This window comes from Peromyscus eremicus, chromosome 3, assembly GCF_949786415.1.
Source record: "Peromyscus eremicus chromosome 3, PerEre_H2_v1, whole genome shotgun sequence".
NCBI lineage: Eukaryota > Metazoa > Chordata > Mammalia > Rodentia > Cricetidae > Peromyscus > Peromyscus eremicus.
The window spans coordinates 138,542,068-138,564,242 of NC_081418.1; the positions used below are offsets into that span (position 1 = coordinate 138,542,068).

Below are 22,175 nucleotides of genomic sequence, written 5' to 3' on the forward strand. Positions count from 1 at the left end.
TGTCTCCCACAAAGTCCAGTTTCCCTGCTGTTCCCCTGCACTGTCCACCTCTTCCTGCCACCTCCAGACCTCCCACCGGACCAGAGTCGGACTTAGGCCCCCGTTGACTCCTCAGGTTACAGCAGCACTTCCCTCCCAGTCCCTTCAACATTCAGGCCGGAAAGCTGGGCCCATTGCAGGTGTCTCATTACCACTTCTATGGCAGCCCCATGCCTGGGAACCTGCCTGCTTCCTCCTCCTCAAGCCTCCCAGGCAAGGTCCTCCTGGAAGCAGCTCCTGTTATCACATTTTGTAACTAGAACTGACAGCACTGCCCCCTCCCTACCTCACCAGGAAAGCATCAGGGACTGAAGAGCCTCCCAGGACAGGCAGGAGCCTCCTCCCAGCAGCACCAGTCAGGAAGCATCACCATAGCAACCCTAGCAGCAAACAATGGTACCAGAAAGGGCTTTTCCCCAAAGCCTCCCCTCCTGGCTCTGTGGCTCAGAGGAAGAATGGCCAGCAGCTGGAAAAGATCACCCCAAAGGCCATCCGTGAAAGATGTATCTCATGTCAGGGAGCCTTTCCTGCAGGTAGAGTGGGGCCCAACTCTGCAGCTCAACTTTCAGGTTGTCCTGAGCAGCAGGCTTCCTGGAACACAAGCTCCTGCCTTCATCCTATGATTCGCTAAATTAGCTTAGGAGCTTAGGAGGAGGAGCCTGGCTAGCACAGGTTGAAGAGGCCTTATCTAAAGCAATTGGGGCCAGAAATATTCTTAGCTTTGGGATTTATTTTTGGCTTTTGAAGTGTTTGGATGTATGTCATAAACTATCTTGGGGAGGGATCCAAAACTTACCGTGAGATTCCTCTGTTTCATAGATGTCTTATACACAGCCTAAAGGTGACTGTGCATGCAATATTTTCAGGAGGTCTGATATTTGAGACTGATCGAAAAGGTTGAATGTGGAATTTTCTGCTTGTGACACCATGCTCTTACCCAGGGGAAAAAAATAAGATGTTCCGTATTTGGGATCTTGCATTTTCAGATTCCAGGGTGTTTGTTGTTTTGTTTTGTTTTGTTTTGTTTTGTTTTGTTTTGTTTTGTTTTGTTGAGGTAGTCTTGCTATGTAGTCTTGGCTAGCCTGATACTATCAGCCTGCAATAGCCCTATTCAACCTTCCAAGGGCTGGTAGTATAGATAATGTGCCATTATGCCCAGTTTTGGATTTGTTTGTTTGGCTTTGTTTATTTTTGAGGCAGAACCTCCCTATATAGCCCCTGGTGAAATTCACACGTAGGCTAGGCTATTGTCAAACCTGTGGAGGACTGCCTCTACCTCCTAACGAGTTACTAGCCGGATTGTCATGCCTGGGATAGACCTGGCATGTTTGTGTTAGCTCTCAGCCCTTTCTTCTGGGGTGTTCTTATAGAAAAGACTTGAGGAGTTAAGTACAGTGAGTCATGCCTGTAATTTTAGCATTCATCAGCCTGGTCCACCAAGGCTACACACGAGATCTTCTCTCACAAAATCAAAAGGAAGAAGGAAGGAGAAAATAAACATGCCAGTGAGCCAACAAGATGGTTCGGGTGGTTAGGACACTTGCTGTGCCTGACAGCGTGAGTTCCATCTCTAGAACTGACGTGGCAGAGAAACCAGACTCCTTCAAGCTGTCCTCAGACCTTCACGTGCATGCTATGGCATGTGCATGTATGTCCACATGCACTGGATTTTAATTTTAAAGAAATAGGATTTAAGGGATGATGCTGAAGGAGCTGGTGGAGTTTTGGAGTGAGGAAAGCCCTAGAGTGGGTGAGAGGGAAGAACATTTTAAAAGACATTTCTGGTCCTGGTCAGACTGAACAAGCTTTTAGCCATGTTTCACACAGCTAAGTATGCTGAGGTTGAACACGGCGTAAACCTGAACTCTCCCACTTGGTTGAGACTTCACGTGAATCCCTTACTGTAACGGGGTTTTTCTAACTCTGAAATAGGGACTTGGTTGCCATTTTTGTCAGTTTTCTACTGCTGTGACAAAATTCTTGTGATAACTCAAAAGAGGAAAAGTCCACTGGGGCTCATGGTAGAGGCTTCCTTCGGTGTGCGGTCATTTGGCCTTGCTGCTCTATACCTGTGAGGCACCCACGGAGGAAGAGCGTGCCAAAGCAGGCTGCTCACCTCATGGGCACCCAGAAGCAAAGAGGCAGGAAGGGTCCTGGCTCCCACTGTCCCCCTTAAAAGAATGCTGCCAGAGGCCTAACTTCCACGAGGCCCCTCCACCTGAGGTTCTACTGACTCCCAGGCCATACTCAGGCTGGAACCAGGCCTTTTACGCCAGCCTTTGAGGGACATTTACACAAACCAGAGCAGAACTGGATATTTTCTCATGGAGTTGGAGGAAAGGGGGCACCATGTTTTGTGGAGGGAAGAAAAGAAAAGGTACGGAAAGAACATTCTAGATGCTTCCTAGCCTGACTGGCCTTTTAATGAGAAATGAGGGAAAAGTGCCAAAGACAGAACAGGTAATAAGAGGACTCTGGGATAGAAAGCCACTTGGCCCTCCTTTAGGGACCAGGAACAAGGGAAAGCCATTGCTAGAATGGCTGCCATGGGTCATCGCCCTGGCCCTGATGTGTCTACAGGGATACATATGAGGGCATGAGAATGGAGGAGAGTGTGGTGAAGAAAGTGGGGGCCAGTGAGATAACTCACAGGGTTAAGGCATTTGCCACCAACTAATACCCAAGTTCAGTTCCTCAGAATTCAAGTGGAAGGAGAAAATTGACTTCTCTAAGTGGTCCTCTGACTTCCACACTCACACCATAACTCACATATACACTAAATAAATAAAATTTTAAGTACAAGTAGGGCCTAGAGAGAAGTTCAGTGCTTAAAAGCACTGGTTGCTCTTCCAGAGGACCCAGGCTCCCAGCACCTACATGATGGCTCACACCATCTCTAACTCCAGTTCCAGAGCATCCAATGTCCCCTCCTGGCCGCCTTGGGCACCAGCCATGTATGTTGTGCACAGACGTACACATAGTCAAGACACCCATACACATAACTTTAAAAATAAAAATCTTAAACCCAAGATACAACTTTATATATATATGTGTGTGTGTGTGTGTGTGTGTATGTACATGTATGTATATATATATATGTATATATATATATATATATATATATATATACACACACACATATAATTTTTAGAAGTTGAGAATGGGAAATCAAAGTCAGAATGTAATAACTGGAAAAAGATTGAGATTTGATAAATCTATGGAAATGATAGGACAGTACAGTAACTTCTGGGTTGGGCAATTACTAGTCTCTTTGAAACAAAATGCCTGATAGCAAAGTTAAGAAGGATTTATTGTGGCTCACAGTTCAGGCCTGTAGTCCATCAAGGTAGGAGTCGGTGGCAGTCAGGGAGGTAAAGGCTAGTGCTCAGCTTGCTTTCTGCTTGATGGTGGCATCAGAGTTAATGTGGCTCCTTCCACCTCAGTTAATCTAGATAGCCCCTTGGGAATGTGCCAGGGGCTTGCATCCCACGTGACTCTAGATCCTGTCACGCTGATGATGCTAAGAGAACTAGCTCAGTTTTCAAAGTGCTTGCTACACAAGCGTGACGGCCAGAGTTCAATCCCGAGAACTCACAAACAATTCTGCAGGAGACTACAGAGGTGGCTCGGTGGTTAAGAGTATCTGCAGAGGACCTACATGGCAGCTCACAGCCATTTTAACTCCACTGGGTCCCCTGGATTCTGCCCTCCGAGATTAATAAGCACACATGTACATACTTGTTGGTGAAACACTCATAAAATAATATTTTTCAGGTAATAAGTTTCAAATGGAAACACATTTATAATACCAGGGCTGGGGGTTGGGGTGGGGAGAGGTGGATTCCTGAGGCTTGAGGGCTGATGGCCAGGCAGTGTAGCCAGCCCAATAATTCCTAGACCAGTGAGAGATACCATCTCAAAAAAACAAGCCGCATCCAAGGTTGTCTCCTGAGTTCACACACACACACACACACACACACACACACACACGCACGCACACACACACCTGATGACAGTGGGAACGGACAGATGCCTCCTGGTGGAGGTCATCTACCTCTTGGTGAGTCCTGGGTTGGAGGCTGGCAGCCTGTGCCTGAGGAGGAGAGCAGAGCACCTCTGCAGTGTCCTGCTCCTCTGCTGGCACAGCCAGGCTAGGCTCCCTTTTGTGTCTCCCTAGATGGTCCATGCCAGAGAATCCTTCCCCACCTACCAGACTTGGACTCAGCGTGAGTTCCTCCTGCCTAAAAAGGCAAAGGAGTTGCCAGGCTTCACCCAGCAAGCCTACCACAAGCTGGCCCTGAAGCAGCCACCACACACAGAGATGAGGTCTAAAGTCCATCACCAGGCGCTCTACCCTTGGAAGGATGCAGCCCAGCATACCTGGGGCTTTCACACATGGCTTGATGTGGGACGTCTGCCTGCCACCTTCCCCACCAGGCCAGACAAACCCTATGACAGCAATGTCTGGCGCAGCTTGACTAACTCCGATGCCCACCGTCTCCCAGCTGCTGCCATCCCTCCGCCCTCCTGGATGGGCCCACACAGCTTCCTGACCTTCATCAGTGCTACCCCCATCTTCGTGGACACGAACAGAAAGAACCAAGTGATTCTGAGGACAGTGAGAGAGCTGAAGGAGGTGGAGAAACTCAAGCTGAGGAGTGAACAAAGGGCCCCTCCACTCGATGCCCATGGCAATATTCTGCCCCCACCACACTTCAAGAAGTAAGCTCCCCGCTTCCCAGGCAGTGATCCTGCCGGTGTTCACATGCCCCCTCCCACCTCTCCATTCCTGTTACTGGTATCTAATTTTCTTCTCCAAATTTCCCAGTCACAGTCACCGGAAACTTTGTTTCATGCAGCTGGAACCCATGGCCTTGCAAGCAATAACAAGTGTTCTGCCATGGGGCCACACTCCCAACTGCTACCTGAAAGTTGCCGGCCAGGTGGTGCAGGCAGGGTGGGGGGACAGCCCATGGAAAGGCACTTCATTACTTAACTAAAAATGTGAATTTAACATCTGCTTGGCCTAGGGATACTGAGAAACGTAATTTAGTCCCTGGCTTCAAAAGATAGAAGAGACAACAACAAAACCACACTATACCTGCAAAGCACCCAAAGTGTGTGTGAGAGATGGTAGGTGTCATTATTGTATTTCTTTTGTTCTGTTGAGGCAGGATATCACTATATAGTCCAGGCTGGCCCTGACCGGCAATTCTCCGGCCTGTCTTTTGAGTGCTAGGATTACATATGTATGCCATCATGCCTGGCTGTCATTTTTTTCTTTTTCAAGTTTTTTAAAAAATTATGTATATGAGTGTTTTGCCTGAATGTATGTCTGTACACCACAAGCGTGCCTGATGCCTGAGGAAGCCAGAAAAGGCTGTTGGATTCCCTGGAACTAGAGTTAGAGACAATTGAGAGCGGCCATGTGGTTGCTGGGAATTGAACCTGGGTCCTCTGAGAAAGCAGCTAGTGCTCTTAACCACTGAGACATCTCCAGGCCCTCCCTCCCTCCCTCCCTCCCTCCCTCCCTCCCTCCCTCCCTCCCTCCCTTCCTTCCTTCTTTTCTCTTCCCCCTTCTTTTCCTCTTTTTAAACAAGGAGAATACAGAATGTATTACGTGCTTGAGGCACAAGAGTATTAAACCTCCAGTAAAATCCACCCCCCCCTTTAAAGCTGGAGTCTATGTAGCCAAGACTGGCCTTGAACTCATGATTCTCCTGCCTTCACCTCCAAAGATCCAGATTAGAGGCATATACCACCACATCTAGCCAGTAAAGTTCATTATTAACAGAGGAAGCAGAAGTGAAACCTGGCATCAGAATTAAGTCCAGAGAGTATCATTTTGACAAGTGGTTTGGTTTCTCCAGGGTCAATTGATAAAGGAGGATCATGGACACTTACCTCACTGGATAAGTATGAAATAGGTTGTCAGTATGTAAGAGAACCAAACCAGGAGCTTAGAGTGCAGCTTGGTGGTGGAGTACTTGCTTCCATGCTCAGGGCCTTGGATTCTATCCTCCACACAGAAAAGAAAAGAAAGATGGGAGAAAGAAATTGAACCAGAGTTAGATGTTACCTTGTCCAGGAGGAGGGGAGGGAGGGATGAGTGAGGAGCCACCTCTCCCTCCCAAGGGCTAATAGGCAAGTTGACAGTCCTTGGAGGGGAGACATTTCCTTTAAGGGTGGAACCACTGCTGAGGTACCCATGCTCCTGTAAGTAATCGTAGTGAAACGCATTGGGTCACAATTACTAGTTGGGAAGAGGAAGAGGGTCCCTGGGAAAGGAGAGCTAGAAGGCGGTAATGAGAGTGACTATGATTAAAATATGTTGAATAAAATACAATGAAATGAGTTATGTATAATATATGATAATAAAAACACCTCAAAGCTTAACAGAGAAACCAGGGCTAAGTCTGGAAGGTTAGGTCTTCAGAAGGTTACAGAGGGCTAGAACTGGCTAGGCCCTGCTGGAGTGGTCCCAGCAGAGGCAGATATTAGAGGGAACTGAGAGAGAGAGAGAGAGAGAGAGAGAGAGAGAGAGAGAGAGAGAGAGAGAGAGAGAGAGAGAGAAGAGAATGTGTGTGTGTGTGTAGATGCTCGTGGAGGCCGGAAGGGGGCATCAGATCCCTTGGAGCTGGGGTGACAGGCTTTTGTGAGCCACCTGACACAGATGCTCGGATCTGAACTCTGCTCTTCTCAGAGCACTAAGCTCTCTTGACCACTGAGCCATCTCTCCAGCCCGGCGAGAATTTTTTTTTTTTGAGACAGGGTCTCTCTATGTAGCCTTGGCTGACCTGGAACTCACAGCACTAGCATTAAAGGTATGTGCCACCATACCTAGCTTGAGGGTTTGTTTTGCTTTTCAAGACAAGATTTCTTTGTGTAGCCCTGGCTGTCCTAGAACTCAATTTGTAGACCAGGCTGGCCTCAAACTCACAGAGATCCACCTGCCTCTGCCTTCTAAATGCTGAGATTAAGGGTGTGTACCACCACCTCCTGATAAGAGATAAATTAGATATGAAACTTTAGATTCACAAATATAGGATAGGTGATAGAATGTTTTCTGTAATTTTGCCAAACACAAATAGACTAGATATTGTAACTGTAATTCTTGCTTGATAACTTTGTTACATATAATTTTACTATGTTACAGTTAAAACCTTCCTTTTTGATTAGACAGAAAAAGGGAAGTGCTGTGGGATGTCTTTCTGTACTCTGTGAATATGTGTTGCTCTGATTGGTTGATAAATAAAGCTGCATTGGCCTATGGCAGGGCAGGATGGAGCCAGGCGGGAAAATCCAGGAGATAGTGTGAGAAAAAAGGAGAGTGGGGCAGAAGCTGCCAGCCGCCGCCAGAAGAAGCAAGATGTAAAAGTACCGGTAAGCCACAGCCACGTGGTAACTTACAGATTAATAGAAATGGGTTATAAGAGCTAGGTAGCCAGAAGCCTGCCATTGGCCATGCAATTGTAAATAATATAAGCTTCCGTGTGATTATTTTATAAGTGGCTGAGGGTCCGTGGGGCCAGGCGGGACCAGAGGAACTCAGAACCGGAGAAACCTGACTACAACCTCCAGGCGGGGATTTTTAATTAAAAATAAAACAAAAAACCCGTGAAGCCTGTGAGTGCAGCTCAGGGGTGGGACACTTGTTTAGTATGCATGAGGCCAGGTTCCACCCCCAGCCCTGCACACAGGCACTCACATGGAGAGGAATCAGTGGGTGAGTACTTGATGCACAAGCATAAGAACCCGAGTTTGACTCCCCGACACCCATGCAGAAAAAGCTGGGCGCAACCATGCATACTTGTAACCCCAGCGATGTTGGGGGACGGAGACCGGCAGACTCTAGGAGCTCATTGGCCAGCTAGCCTCGCTGAAATGTTAAGCTTCAGATCCAGTGAGAGAGCCCGTTTCAAGGGAGTAAGGCAGAAAAAGAGTAGGGCACTGATAAGCATTCTCTGGTCTCTGCACCAGCACCTGCACATACCACATGCACATATCTTACACATATGTGTTTATACACATACAATTTTTAAAATATAGCACTCAAAGTTGGTGACTTTTTGGGATGAGTCACCGTGAGGACACTAGCTTTCTCTGCTGTCCATACATGAAGACTATTGGTAACTAATGTGTATCATACAGGCATCTTCAGAAAGATTCACAATTGTGTAGGGCATGGTGGTGCATGCCTATAATCCTGGCAGTTGGGAGAGACTGAGGCAGGTGGATCAGGAATTCAAGGCCATCTTTGGCTACATGCTAAGTTTGTTGCCAGCCTGGGCTACATGAGACCTTCTTTCAAAAAAGAGGGTGGGTGGGTGCATAGCTCAGTTAGTTGATAAAGTGGTCACCTAGCATGCATGAAGTCCTGGGTTCAATGCCCAGCACCACATAAACTAGACAGGATCTGGGCTACATGAGATTCTATCTTAATCCCCAGGGCCCTCTGGATAGAAACTCAAGGTCTTGTACATATTTGGCTAGATTCCCGGGGAACTTTTCAAAATATCACAGGGTCGGGGCATAGCTCAGGAACATAGCTTCTTATTTACCATGCAAGAGGTTCAAAGTTCCATCTCTGCACTAATAATAGTAATAGTAGTAGTAGTAATATTAATATTAGTAATCAATAAACAGCAAAACCAAGAACGTTTCTGGGATGGTTCCCATGTGCAGCTAGCTGCAGCAGAGACCCTCAAATTAACCCAAAGCAGCAAACAGGAGTATCGGCTGAACCAGGCACAAAGCCTGTTGAAGCACAGAAAATCTGCTGCTATTCAACCATGTTGTTGTTTTGTTTTTAAGTCAATTTGCTACTGTTCAATTTAATACTACAGGCCAAAACAAGAGGAAGTCGCCGGCTACACTGTGCTGACATCAGCGGCCTTTCCATCTGCACCTCATTCTCAGAAAAGAGGAGATGAGAAGAATGGCTGGAATTTAGATAAAACCCTGCACTAGAGTCAGACACGGTGGTAGAAACCTGTGACCTTAGCACTCTGGAGGAGGAGGAGGAGGCAAGAGGATCTCAAGATGGAGACCAGCATGGGCTACAGACTGAGATGGAAGGAAGAAAGGAGGAAGCAGAGAGTGGGCCATCGGACTGGGGTGTAGCTCAGTGCCGGAGTGCTTGCCAAGCATGTGTAAGGCCCTGGGTTCAATCCCTAGCACCAGACACATCTATAAGAAGAATCTAGGTGAGGGGCTGGAGAGAGCACTGGCTGCTCTTCCAGAGGACCGGAGTTCAATTCCCAGCACCTGTATGACAGCTCACAGCTGTCTGTAACTCTAGACTAAGGGGATCTGACACCTCCTTCTAACTTCCACCGGCACCAGGCTGACAAGTGGTGTACATGCCAGCATGCAGGCACGACGCTCACACACATAAAATAATAACATTAGTAAGTGCAATAAAAATAAGTAACAGAAATTCTAGGAGGTATTCTATACAGCTGTCCCAAGGATGAAAGGTGTACAGCTAGACAGTATGGCTCTCCTAATGCCACAACACACAGTTCAAATGCAGGACATCTGGTACATAGCCTGATCCCCAAACAGCTGATGGGAATCGCCACCAGCCCTTCCTACCTCTCCTGTCATGCCTGGAACCCTCCCCTGACTCTGCTGTCTCTGAACTGCTTTCCCAACAGGTCCCGGTGCGTATCTACTGGTGGAAGGCTTGAGCCTTGGGGCCACCAGATCCTACCCAACCCACTTCCCAATAATTTCAGCAGGAGCTGGCCCTGTCCCAATCCTCAGCCTCATTACCAGGAAAAGGTCCTGAAACTGGCTCGGCTGCCCACTGTGCCCCTGAGCAAAGACCTTGTGAAAGACTACCAAGGCCTGATAGAGGACCGGGTTGCCAAGCCCCTCCACTACCTGTCCAAGGCAAGACCTCCCAAAACATCAGAGGAAAATTGGAAATGAAGACCTGGATATGTCTAAAAGAGCCTCAGGGTACACAGCAGCCTACATTCCTCAGCAAGAAGCCCCAGGAGGCTGAGGACTCTAGCTTCTACAGAATAACCTTTGGACCATCCCCCAGCCTCATACCACCTCTGTTTCAGGCTCCTAGAGACATTACTGAAGCTCTGAATTGTTCTGTGTTTTCCTTGGCGGACTCATAGTAGTGTGGGAGGATTGGGGCAGAGAGAGGGGGTAGGGCCGCTGTATTTCCAGCTCTCAAGATTAGAATAAGGAGTGTTGAGGGGTGTGTGTGTGTGTGTGTGTGTGTGTGTGCTGGGGTGAGGAAGAGGTATGGTAAGAAATGTGGGTAAGGAAGTGCAGGCTGGGAATATAGCTCAGCGGTAGAGTGCTTGCCTAGCAAGAGTGAGGTTCTATGTTCAATTCCCATCACGCTACCAAAAAAAAAAAAAAAGTTGTCTCTACTCCCAGAACCAATTCACAATAACACTGGACTTGGTTAGAGGACAGAAAACCTCTTAGGCAAAAAAACATAACCTCAACGCCATCTCCTCCATGGACTACTTGATATCTGGACAAAGACCAAACAACTGTTTGTAGAGCAACTATACAGTAGATGTAGGACTGCTCGCAGGTCTCCCTGCAGGATTTGGCCACAGATAGTGCTGGAGCGTTAGGCCTGAGGAACGCAGCCATTCCTCAGCAGGGCAAGCGTGGAACAAGTAGAGATTCAAGATGAAAGGTGTAGGAGGCACAGAGGTCCTTGTGCTCACAGATAAGCACTAGGGGAACCAGGAATGTTGAACACACAGGCTTGTCTCTTCAAAGGGAGAAACATAACCTGTTTTCTGCCCAGAAGACTGGTTAATAGCCTTGTGACCTTTGTGCTATCTGTGTTGCCGAGACATACCAGATCCTCCCCAAGACCCTTATCATGAACTTGTTTTTCTCAATCCGTGGAGCCCATCTTTATGGAAGATGTCACTTGTAGTTTACAAAGAGTTTTGATGTAGTCATGTCTTAAGCTTTGTTGTACACATGAGGATTGAGTTAATTAGCACCAGAAAAATTTTCACCAAATTGTGCTGTGTTTAAATATACCTAAAATAAACCACTCAGGGTCAGACTCCTGAAGTTTGAATCAACATCAGCTACTGAGTTATGTTGAACCGAACTACCTTCTTGCCTTCCAAGAATCATTACTGTGCTGGCCATGGTGGTCAAAGGGACCCTGCAGAAAGGCAGCAGTCAGCTGACAGTGGCCTAAGGGCTTTGGACCTGAGCTACTGTTGACTCCAAAGGCCTCAGCATATTGACTCTGGGGTCAGAGACAAGGTTTGAAGTGGAGGCAGGCAGAAGGCAGTCGTTAGGTGTTTTCTCTGACTGAAGTGCAGGCAGCACAGGTCCAAAGCCTGGTGGAGAGGGCCAGGGTGCGTGGCTGGAGGAAAGGAAATCCGATGGTGGGGGCCCCTCTTACCTCCTCCTGTAACATATCCTCAAGTGGGTGGCCTGCCTCTGGCTGGCCTTCTGTCTTTTAACCCGCTAATCTGTCTCCACTTCTCTTTTTTTTCCCCAAAACACTTTATTTTTACTTATGTGTTTGTGTGAAGATTTGTGTACATGCATTTAGATGTCCAAAGAGCCCAGAAGAGGAGCTGGAGTTACAGGCAGTTGTGAACTGCCTGATATGGGTGCTGAGAACTGAACTGGAATCCTCTGGAAGAGCAGCCAGCACCCTTAACTGCTGAGCCATCTCTCTAAGCCCCTCTTCTCCACTTATTTTTAAAGCCCCAAAGGCCCTTGGAACTTGAGACACGACAGAGTTTAGCTAGTGCTGACTCAACCACTCACCAGCTGTGAGACCTGTGGGAAAGAAACTGCTCCCCTCCTGTAGCAGGCTTTCTTGGGCTGCCAGGCCCCAAATCATGACAGATACTTATTATGAATGCTTGGACTTAGCTTAGGCTTGTTTCTAGCTAGCTTTTTTTAAATTTAAATCATCCCATTTCTATTAATCTATGTGCTGCCCCAAGGTTCATTTACCTCATCTATGTACTGTCCATCTGCTTTCCTGTTTCCTCCATGTCTGGCTAGCTGGCCCCCGGCTGGCTGGCTCTCCTCTCTCTGCCTGCTAGCTCCTCTTATCCCTCCCCTGCCTAGCTATTGGTCATTCAGCTTTTTATTAGACCAATCAGATGCCTTAGGCAGACAAGGTGAAACAGCAACACATCTTTACACAGTTAAACAAATGCAGCATAAACAAAAGCAATACACCTTTATATAGTTAAACAATTATTCTGCAACACAAACAAATGCAACACATCTTTACAAAGTTACACAAATATTCTATTCCACAACATCCTCTGGATTTTGTTTTGTTTTGTTTTTTTCTGCACAATGGAAAACACTAGGCTGTAAATAATTGGGATAAAGAAAATAATGTAAGTGAAGTTCTTGCCAAGCACTGGCATAAATCTGTCCACCATCGTCCACAGAATAAAGTAACTATTATTTACTCATAACAAGGAGTGGTGTACTGATGGACGCTGTAATGAAGATGCAACCAGAAAACACCATGCCAAGTGAAAGAAGCCTGGCACAAAAGACTATGTAATATATGAGGCCCTGGGATAGGCAAATTCACAGAAAAAGTAGAAGAGGCACCAGGGGCTTGTGGGAGGGGGCAGGAGTTATTGTTTAATGTGCACAGAATTCCTGTTGGGACCATGAAGAAATTCTGGAATAGGATAGTGGTGATGGCAGTATAACATGGTGAGTGTCGTTAATGCCCTAACTCACACACTTAGTAACTGGTGAAAATGGTAAATTTTGTGTGTATTTTACCACAATAAAAATGTTTTTTGAGCTGGACGTGGTGGCACACACCCTTAATCCCAGCACTCGAGAGGCAGAGGCAGGTGGATCTCTGTGAGTTCGAGGCCAGCCTGGTCTACAGAGTGAGTTCCAGGACAGGCTCCAAAGCTACACAGAGAAACACTGTCTTGAAAAACAAAAAAACAAAAAAAAAATGTTTTTTAAGCTCAAGGACAATTTACTAGTGTTTAAAAGGAAAGCTTAAAGCAGGCAAGCTGTAAATCACAAAGCTGCTGGGAGGAAGGAGAAGACATGCATGGAAGTCATCCACATGGCAATGGGCAGCCTTAGAAAAAGAGCAAGGGATCCAGCAGCTTCAGTTGGGAAGTTTAAAAGCCAGGTGTGTGGTGCACGCCTTCAATTCCAGCACCCAGGAGGCAGGAGCAAACTGTGAGTTTGACTCAGCCTGATTTAGTCTCAGAAAGGCCTGCAGACCCGGTGAACCCCATAGCCATTCAGCTCCTCGCAATCACATGTTTGGTAAATAAATAAAAACATTATGCTAAGTGAAGGCAACCAGATACAAAGGGTCATACATGGCTTGCTAGGTTTTAGATTTGGTCTGAGTGAGTCTCTCAAGAGTTTTGTTTTGGGGGACTGGAGAGATGGCTCAGAGGTTAAGAACACTGGCTGTTCTTCCAGAGGTCTTGAGTTCAATTCCCAGCAACCACATGGTGGCTCACAACCATCTATAATGAGATCTGGTGCCCTCTTCTGGCCTGCAGGCATACATGCAGACAGAATACTGTATACATAATAAATAAATCTTAAAAAAATAAAAAAAAATAATTAAAAAAAAGTTTTGTTTTGGAAGTTTTGTCGCCAGTGTAGCATTGTGAGGGGTGGGAGAGCCTTTAAGAGGTAGGGCATAATGGGGGGCTGCTGTGGGATGTCTTTCTGTATATGTGAATATGTGTTGCTCTGGTTGGTTAATAAGTGAAGCTGCATTGGCCTATAACAAGGCAGCTTAGAGGCAGGTGGGAAGTCCAAGCAGATATACGGAGAGAAGAAAGGAGAGGAGGGGGAGATGCCAGGTGCCACAGAAGGAGCAGCAAGATGCCAGCAAACTGGTAATGCCGCGGCCACATGGCAACTTATGATTAATAGAAATGGGTTAAGTTATAAGAGCTAGCTATCAAAAAGCCTGCCATAGGCCATACAATTGGTAATTAATATTAAGCCTCTGAATGATTATTTTATAAGCGGCTGAGGGACCGTGGGGCTGGGCAGGACCTGAGAAAACTTACAGCTGCAGGGGGCTGTTAGGTTGTGGGCACAGCTCCTGCCCACAGAATGAATGAATGCTGGTCTCACAAAGTGAATCAGTTAGTCTCTAGAAAGCAAGCTGTTATAAAGGAGCAGGACCAGCCCACACCACTCTCTGGCCTCCATATTGTCTGTTCTCAGGCATGTGACCCCGACAGAGTGTATCAGCCATGTGACAGACCAAGTTCTCACCAGAGTGAACAGCTGTCAGCTCTGTGTTTTGATTTGAAACCCTATTTGTGTGTGTGCGGTCAGAAGACAACTTTGGAGTCAGTTCTCTCCTTCCACCATGAGGCCCCTGGAGATTGAACTCAGGTCATTAGAGTTGGCAGCAAGAGATTTTTGTCACTGAGCCATCTTGCTGGCCCAGTACCATGTTTTTGAGTAACCAAAACTATGGCATAATATACCATCTCCCCCGACCCTGCTTCTTTCTTCCACTCTCCTCTACTCTCCTCTTTCAACAGCAGCTCACTGTGTAGTTCAGGCTGGCCTCAAACAGGTGATCCTCCATCTTCAGGCTCCCATGTCTGTCCTGGGATTATACGTATACTACTGGGGCTTTGAGAGCAATTTTCCTACTCTCTGTCCTTAGAGTATGGGAGAGCAGAAAGTGCTTTAGATCCCTACCTTGGCAGACCCAGACCCCTCACATCCCCCAAAGCCAAAGACTCCTAGCCTCAGTGAGGCCGTCTGCCTCACCTCCCCACCCCCGAATTGTCCTCTCTGGGCCAGTGTGTCTCCTGCTGGACAAGTGCCTACTGCATGATCAGGATCCTCTTGTCCACTGGGCAGCCAAGGATGTGGAAGCAGGCCTCCTGAAACTCCTGCACCCCGTGGGCTTTGGAGAGACCTGGGGGACAATGGAACCCATTCCTCTCCTGGGTCTGAGGTCTTGAAGAAGACAATGCCCAGCTCAGCCTGCCATATAGCCAGCTGTTAACCATAGACACCCCAACTTTTGTCTCCATGTACTGATAAATACAGAGTTCTTGAAAGCCTTTGGTGAGGTAGTGGAGAGGGGATTTTAGGGGTGAGGGTCTGCCTGGAGATCTGAGAGGAGGAAGGGCTGGGAGGATGGAGCCTGTCTCTCTGCACACACCTAGCATGCCACACCCTGAAACCGATGGTGCCCTGCTGAATGCCAGCAGCTGCACAGGGAGCCTTCAGAACCAGCAATCCCTTCTAAGCCTCTAACCTTGGTCCCATGAACCAGGCAGCATGCAAGCTCAGACTTCTGAGCTGCTGCAGGCCTGCCTGAGGGAAGATCAGATCTGGTGGGTACTGCAATCTATGGGAATGGAGAGCTCCTGGGGGCTGGTTGGGAGGGTAGAAGGACCAGACTGTAATCCTAGCACTCAGGAGGCAGAAGTAGAATTGTGAATTCCAGGCTAGACTGGGCAACACAGTGAACTCCAGGCCATCCATTGAAACAGCAAGACTCTTAAAAAAAAATCATGACATAAAAACAATAAAAAGCTCTATAGGCTTCTCCTGGAGGCAGAGTCCTGAAGGACATGGTTCTTAAGCTATATGGGGTGTCTAAATTCCCTAGAGAACTCATTAATACACAAACTGCTGGATTCTACCCAGACATTCTGGCTGGTTAGGTCTGGTGGGGCTAAGAGTCCTGTTTCTGGCAAGTTCCCCCGGGTGAAGCTGCTGTTCTGGGCTTGGACAACTTTACAGGAACTGCCCAGTTATTACTGATCTACTAACTACTTACTAACTACTCGGACTATTCAGGAAAGAGGTTGCCCCTCACATGTCAGTCCTGCACCAACAGCCCCTCTGCAGGCCCAGGGACGGAGCCTCACAGAGACCTACGTGTTTGTTGATCATGCTACTACATACTGTCAGTCTGAACTTGTCTGTGTAGCTTCCCTTAGGACATCAGCATGTTTTTGGGTGTTCACTGAACACTGATGGAGGCATCATGATGTGGTTGCTACATAACAGCCAGTGACTTCTTCAGCTTGCATGCAACAAAAAAGAAAGGTTGTGTCCATGAATGCTGAAGCAGGCCCAAAACTTATGTAAGGAGGAATGGAAGAAGTTGATAAACAGAAGGGGTTGGAAGGAGTGTGGGAGACCACTGAAGTTGGAAGAAAGCAAGGCAGGAAGGAGTCTTCGCTGAAGCCTGGAGGCCCACAATATTTGGAAGGAACCACGTAATTTTGACACACTTCCAGAGTATTCACAAGATTATGATTGGGAAATTATTCTAGTACACTACAGTGCCTATAGTCCCAGCTGCTCAGGAGGCTGAGGCAGGAGAATTGCCACGAATTTGAAGTCAACTTGGGCAACCTCGTGAGTTTAAAGCCACCTTGTGATACAGAGTTTGATCTTTTCTTGAAGAAATAAGCAAGCAAACAAAAAACAAGCAAGCAAACACTAGACAAACAGAATAAAGTTGGGAAAGTGTATTAGTCAGGTTTTCATTACTACAGTGAAGCACCTGAGGCAGACAACCTCATAAAGAGAAGTTTATTCACCCTGCAGTGTTTAAGGCTGGAAATCCAAACAGCCTGGAGCAGGCTCTCAAGAGCCCTCCTCTTCCCTTGGCTACAGCTTATCATGGGAATTCATCTCATCTCATCTCTCTCTCTCTCTCTCTCTCTCTCTCTCTCTCTCTCTCTCTCTCTCTCTCCCTCTCTCTCTCTCTCTCTCTCTCTCTCTGTGTGTGTGTGTGTATGTGTGTGTGTGTGTGTGCATGTATGTGTGCAGACACACACAGAGTGAGGGAGAGAGAGAGAGAGAGAGCAGGATACAGTCACAGAGGCTCTATCCTAAGGACTTACTTAATTCATCCTAATCATTGCAACCTCTAGGGAACATAGTCAGAGTAAGTCCCAGGGGAGTAGGGGAAAGAGGAAGGCAGAAGAAGCCTTGAGTGATTTTCTGTAGTATCAGTTGATCTCTGAGATTCAAAGTATGAAGTGGGTGCTCCATGGGTTAGTGTTTTGTCACCAGAGAGGTGGGGTAATGACAATGTCTTCTTTGTGGAGTCTTGTGAACAATTCACTCAAGACAAAACAAAACAAAAACACGTACAAGGGGCTAAGGTGGCTCAGTAGTTAAGAATGCTGACGGTTCTTACGGAAGAGGCGGGTTCAGTTCCTAGGCACTCGAATGGCAGCTAACAACTGTTTATAACTCTAGTTCCAGGGGGATCTGACACCCTCTTCTGGCCTCCACACGCACCAGGCAGAATATGGTGCACAGACATACAAGCAGGCAAAACACTCATACACATAAAATAAAAACTAAATAATAAAAAAAAACCTTGTGCAAAAAGAGAGCAGAAAAATAAAGGTTCTTGCTCTCAGAAGCCTTGGATCAAGTGGGAGAAATAGACAAGCAATTATAAAGCGTAAGACTTAGCCTGTAATCCCAGTATTAGGAAGGCTGAGGCAGGAGAATTATCATGAATTCCAAGCCAGTCTGGGTTACAGAGAAGAACCCTGTGACCACCAAAACACCACCACCAAAACCCTAGAAATAAGATGTGACAGCTGCTAATATAGCAGATACCCGATCCAGCTGGACTTGAGAGCAAGGAAGAAAAACAAGTCAGAAAGAGCATGTGCACTTGTGATACCCTAACAGTGACTTCATCAGCATTTGCTGGTCAGACATTGCTCTAAGGGACCTACACAACCGACCTGTTCAATTCCTATGATGCACCCCATTTTAGAGATAGGTAAACTGAGTTTCTTTTTGGTGTTCTACCTCTCATTTAAACCTCATTCCAATTCTACAAATTATATGTTCTAGATTAGTACCTCACTCTGAATTGCCCAGTAAAATGACATGAAATTCTTGTTACTTTACTCCTGGTGTCAAGGACAGACTCCAGATATGTACTACTTATTAAGACTACTTATTAAGGGTCTCATTATGTAGCCCTGGCTGGGCTGGAGCTTGCTTGCTGTATAGACCAGGCTGGCCTCAAACTCACAAAGTTCCTCCTGCCTCTGCTGCCTGAGTCCTGGGAGAAAAGTCATGTGCCAGTATGACTGGCACAATAATTTTTTTTAAAGACAAGGCCTTGCTATGCAGCCCAGGATGGCTTCAAACTTTCTCTGTGGCCTTGAACTCCTGATCCTGCTGCCTCCATTTCCAAAGTTCTGGATTATAGGCAGGAGCCACTTCTTTGGCTTCAGGGTCTCTTTTGTTTTTTTGTTTGTTGTTTTGTTTTTGCTTTTGAGATTTGACATCCCTGGCCTCCAATTTAGGATTCTTCTTCAGCCTTCTGAGTGCTGGGATTAAAGGTATAGCTGCCATCCTGGTTAAGAGTTGAAACTTTTGTTTTTTAATCATGTTTTCTTATTTAGGTTATTTACTTGTTGTTGTTGTTGATGTTGTTGTTGGTGGTGGTGGTGATGGTGGTGGTGGTGTGTGTGTGTGTGTGTGTGTGTGTGTGTGTGTGTGTGTGTAGGTCAGAGGACAACTTTGGGGAGTCAGTTCTCTCCTTCCACAGTGGGTTCTGGGCATTGAACTCAGGAGGTCACACTGGTGTGGCAGCACTTTGACCTGCTAAGCCCAAACTGTAAAAGTCTTAACCGACATCTGACTTCCACATCCTTTGCTCAGTTGTTTGCACGCAGAGACAAGCCACCATGTAGCTGGAAGTTTCTCCAGTCCTGCCTCGCCCTGCGGTCAGGACGAATCCTATTCCTCTGATCTCTCGGTCTTCACCCCAGTATCTGGCTCCGGGTTTTTTATTTATGAGACCATTTAGCAATTGTCTTTCAGCACCATCCTTTTTTACCCTGGCTTTGCCATCCACAAAGTGGAAGAATCAGGCCAGAGTCACTAACACCAAACATGAGCTTGACCTGGTTGTCTTTGGAAGATCTTTCTTCTAGTGTGGAAGCAGGGCAGTGTCTTCTCCTTCTCAAGATTTCAGAATTGGCACTGGTTCCTGGGACCCTTGCTGGGCAGCAGAATTTTCACAAGCCACATCATTCATGCCTTCAGCAGATCTGACAGGCCCAGAGGAGAAAGCCTGAAATAGAGCTGGCCGCCCTCAACCTTTCAGTGGCTCAAGGGAGCTGTCTGTCCAGCTCTGAATAACCCATTGCACCTAGAATAGTCTGGGAATTTCCTTATGTGGCAGAGTACATGTCGGGGGTGGGTGGGGTGCTGGTTCACTGAGCCCACAGGCTCAATTCATCCTATGAGCAGAGACAAGAGTTGTACTATTCAGCACTAAGAAATGAATATAGGAAGGGTGTGAAGATATTTAAAAGCAAAAAGTGCCTTCAATCCCAGCACTCAGGAGGCAGAGGCAGGTGGATCTTTGTGAGTTCAAGGCCAGCCTGGTTTACAGAGCGAGATCCAGAAAAGGCGCAAAGCTACACAGAGAAATCCTGTCTTGAAAAAAACAAACAAACAAAAAAAGTGCCTTTAAATCTCTTCTGTGGCTGGGTGGTGGTGGCAGCACATGCCTTTAATCCTAGCACTTGAGAGTCAGAGGCAGGACAATCTGTGAGTTCGAGGCCAGCCTGGTCTGCAGAGTGAGTTTCAGGACAATCAGAGCTACACAGAGAAACTTTGACTCAAAAAACCAAACCAAACCAAATCAACCCCTCCCCATCAAAAAAAAAAAAAACTTCTTCTGTGGTTTGAACAAGAGGGCAGGTACTTAGAATATAGCTGCAGTGAGTTGGAGGCAGGAGAATCAGAAGTTCAAGGTCATCCTTGGCTATAGAGTGAATCTGAGGTCATCCTGGGTTAGTGGGACACTGTCTTATATAAACACACACACACACACACACACACACACACACACACACACACCTGTAGGTGTTTAGATTAGACATAAAGAACTTCCTGATAGCATTAAGAGATGCTGGAATTAGATCACACAGGTCAGAGGAGCAAGCTACGTCACCTGTGGAAACCAGTGGTTGTTCAATAGAAATGCAATGGAGTCTCACACGTAGGTTCAAACTTTTTAGCAGCGAGGATCATGGACACATCTCAGTAGTGAAGCACACACTCAGTGTCCGTGGGACCCTGGACTCTATCAATGACAAAAGTAACAAAACAGATGGGCAGGGCATGCTGGTGCACATCTATAATCCCCAAATGCAGAGACAGGAAGATCAGCACAAGTTCAAGGTGAGCACCATGTAGAAAATGAGTTCTAGGCTATCCATGGCTACATGAGTACATAGTCAGGCCTTCAATAAACCTAAATATATAAACAAACAAATAAAATAAAATATAGGTGTCATGTGAAGAAGCAAAATGAAATTAATTTATAAGGTATTTTGTTCAACCAGACAGACCCAAAATATTATTCATATCCAACAATGTAATTGACATGGAAATAATTGAGATTTCTCACTGTGTTTTCTATATTATTTTCCAGTGCAAGGTGGATTGTTAAAGCAGACCTCATTTCAGGTGAGCTGGATCTTAAATATTCAATAACCATATGGCACAGCACAAGTCTAGAATCATCGATAAGCCTAGGGGTGTAGTTTGGTAGTAGAGCATGTGTTTAGTATGCGTGAGGCCCTAGGCTTCATCTCAGCATATACACACAGACACACACACACACACACACACACACACACACACACACAGAAAGAGAGAGAGAGAGAATCTTCATTGTCAATTTACTAGATAAGGAGTCATCTAGGGGACACAACTCTGGGCATGTGTGTGCTTGTTTTAATAGTAATGGCCCCCAGAGGCTCATATATTTGAATGCTTAGTCACCAGTGAGTGGCACTATTTGAAAGGATTAAAAGGATTAGGAGGTGTGGCCTTGTTGGAGGAAGTATGTCACTGGGGGCGGGCTTTGAAGTTTCAAAAGCCCATGCCAGGCCCAGTCTCTTTCTCTGCCTGCAGATCAGAATGTAGCTCTCAGCTACTACTCCACTTCCTGACAGCATGCTGTCATGCTCCCCAACATTCTGATAATGGGCTAAACCTGGACTATATGCAAGCCCATAATTATATGTTTTCTCTTTAAATAGTTGTTGCAGCCACAGTGTCTCTTCTCAGCAATAGAACAGTGACTAAAACAGCATGTGAGGGTGTTTCCAGAGAGGTGTTAACTGAGGAAAGAAGAGCCGCCATGATATGGGTGGCGCCATCCCATGGCATGGAGTCCTGGGCTGAACAGAAAGGGATAAAGGAAAAAGACCGCCAAGCAGCAGCCTTCATCTCCCTGCTTCCTGACTGTAGAAGCCACGTGACCACCTGCCTCCCACTCCTGTCTCTATGCACTCCAGGACAAGGTGGTCTATCCTCGACCTCAAGTCAAAATGAATCCTCCCTTCTGTGAGGAGCTCTGCCAGGTATTTGATCACAATGAGGAAGAACAGTAACCAGTACACGGATATGCACACATAATCTCCAAAGAACAGTAACCAGTACACGGATATGCACACATAATCTCCAAAGAACAGTAACCAGTACACGGATATGCACACATAATCTGCAAAGAACAGTAACCAGTACACGGATATGCACACATAATCTGCAAAGAACAGTAACCAGTACACGGATATGCACACATAATCTCCAAAGAACAGTAACCAGTACACGGATATGCACACATAATCTCCAAAGAACAGTAACCAGTACACGGATATGCACACATAATCTCCAAAGAACAGTAACCAGTACACGGATATGCACACATAATCTGCAAAGAACAGTAACCAGTACACGGATATGCACACATAATCTCCAAAGAACAGTAACCAGTACACGGATATGCACACATAATCTCCAAAGAACAGTAACCAGTACACGGATATGCACACATAATCTCCAAAGAACAGTAACCAGTACACGGATATGCACACATAATCTCCAAAGAACAGTAACCAGTACACGGATATGCACACATAATCTCCAAAGAACAGTAACCAGTACACGGATCTGCACACATAATCTCCAAAGAACAGTAACCAGTACACGGATATGCACACATAATCTCCAAAGAACAGTAACCAGTACACGGATCTGCACACATAATCTCCAAAGAACAGTAACCAGTACACGGATATGCACACATAATCTCCAAAGAACAG

At 46.4% G+C, this 22,175-nt stretch overlaps 1 protein-coding gene across 1 annotated transcript; it reads left to right on the top strand.

The window, feature by feature from the left end:
- Positions 1–18: 18 nt before the first annotated feature.
- On the top strand, positions 19–11,084 carry Tex52 (testis expressed 52). The gene is made up of 3 exons (XM_059258675.1): positions 19–572; positions 4,217–4,761; positions 9,699–11,084. The coding sequence occupies exons 1-3, from the start codon at positions 495–497 to the stop codon at positions 9,973–9,975; spliced, it is 900 nt and encodes a 299-aa protein (XP_059114658.1). The 5' UTR covers positions 19–494; the 3' UTR covers positions 9,976–11,084.
- The last annotated feature ends 11,091 nt before the right edge of the window (positions 11,085–22,175 follow it).

What these genes read in the sequence shown, in the direction of transcription:
- Tex52 (XM_059258675.1), top strand. Translation starts at nt 495, where the DNA reads ATGGCCAGCAGCTGGAAAAGATCACCCCAAAGGCCATCCGTGAAAGAT. An exon ending in TCAGGGAGCCTTTCCTGCAG is followed by an intron (nt 573 to 4,216) that starts GTAGAGTGGGGC and finishes GTGTCTCCCTAG; the next exon opens with ATGGTCCATGCCAGAGAATC. An exon ending in CCCCCACCACACTTCAAGAA is followed by an intron (nt 4,762 to 9,698) that starts GTAAGCTCCCCG and finishes CTTTCCCAACAG; the next exon opens with GTCCCGGTGCGTATCTACTG.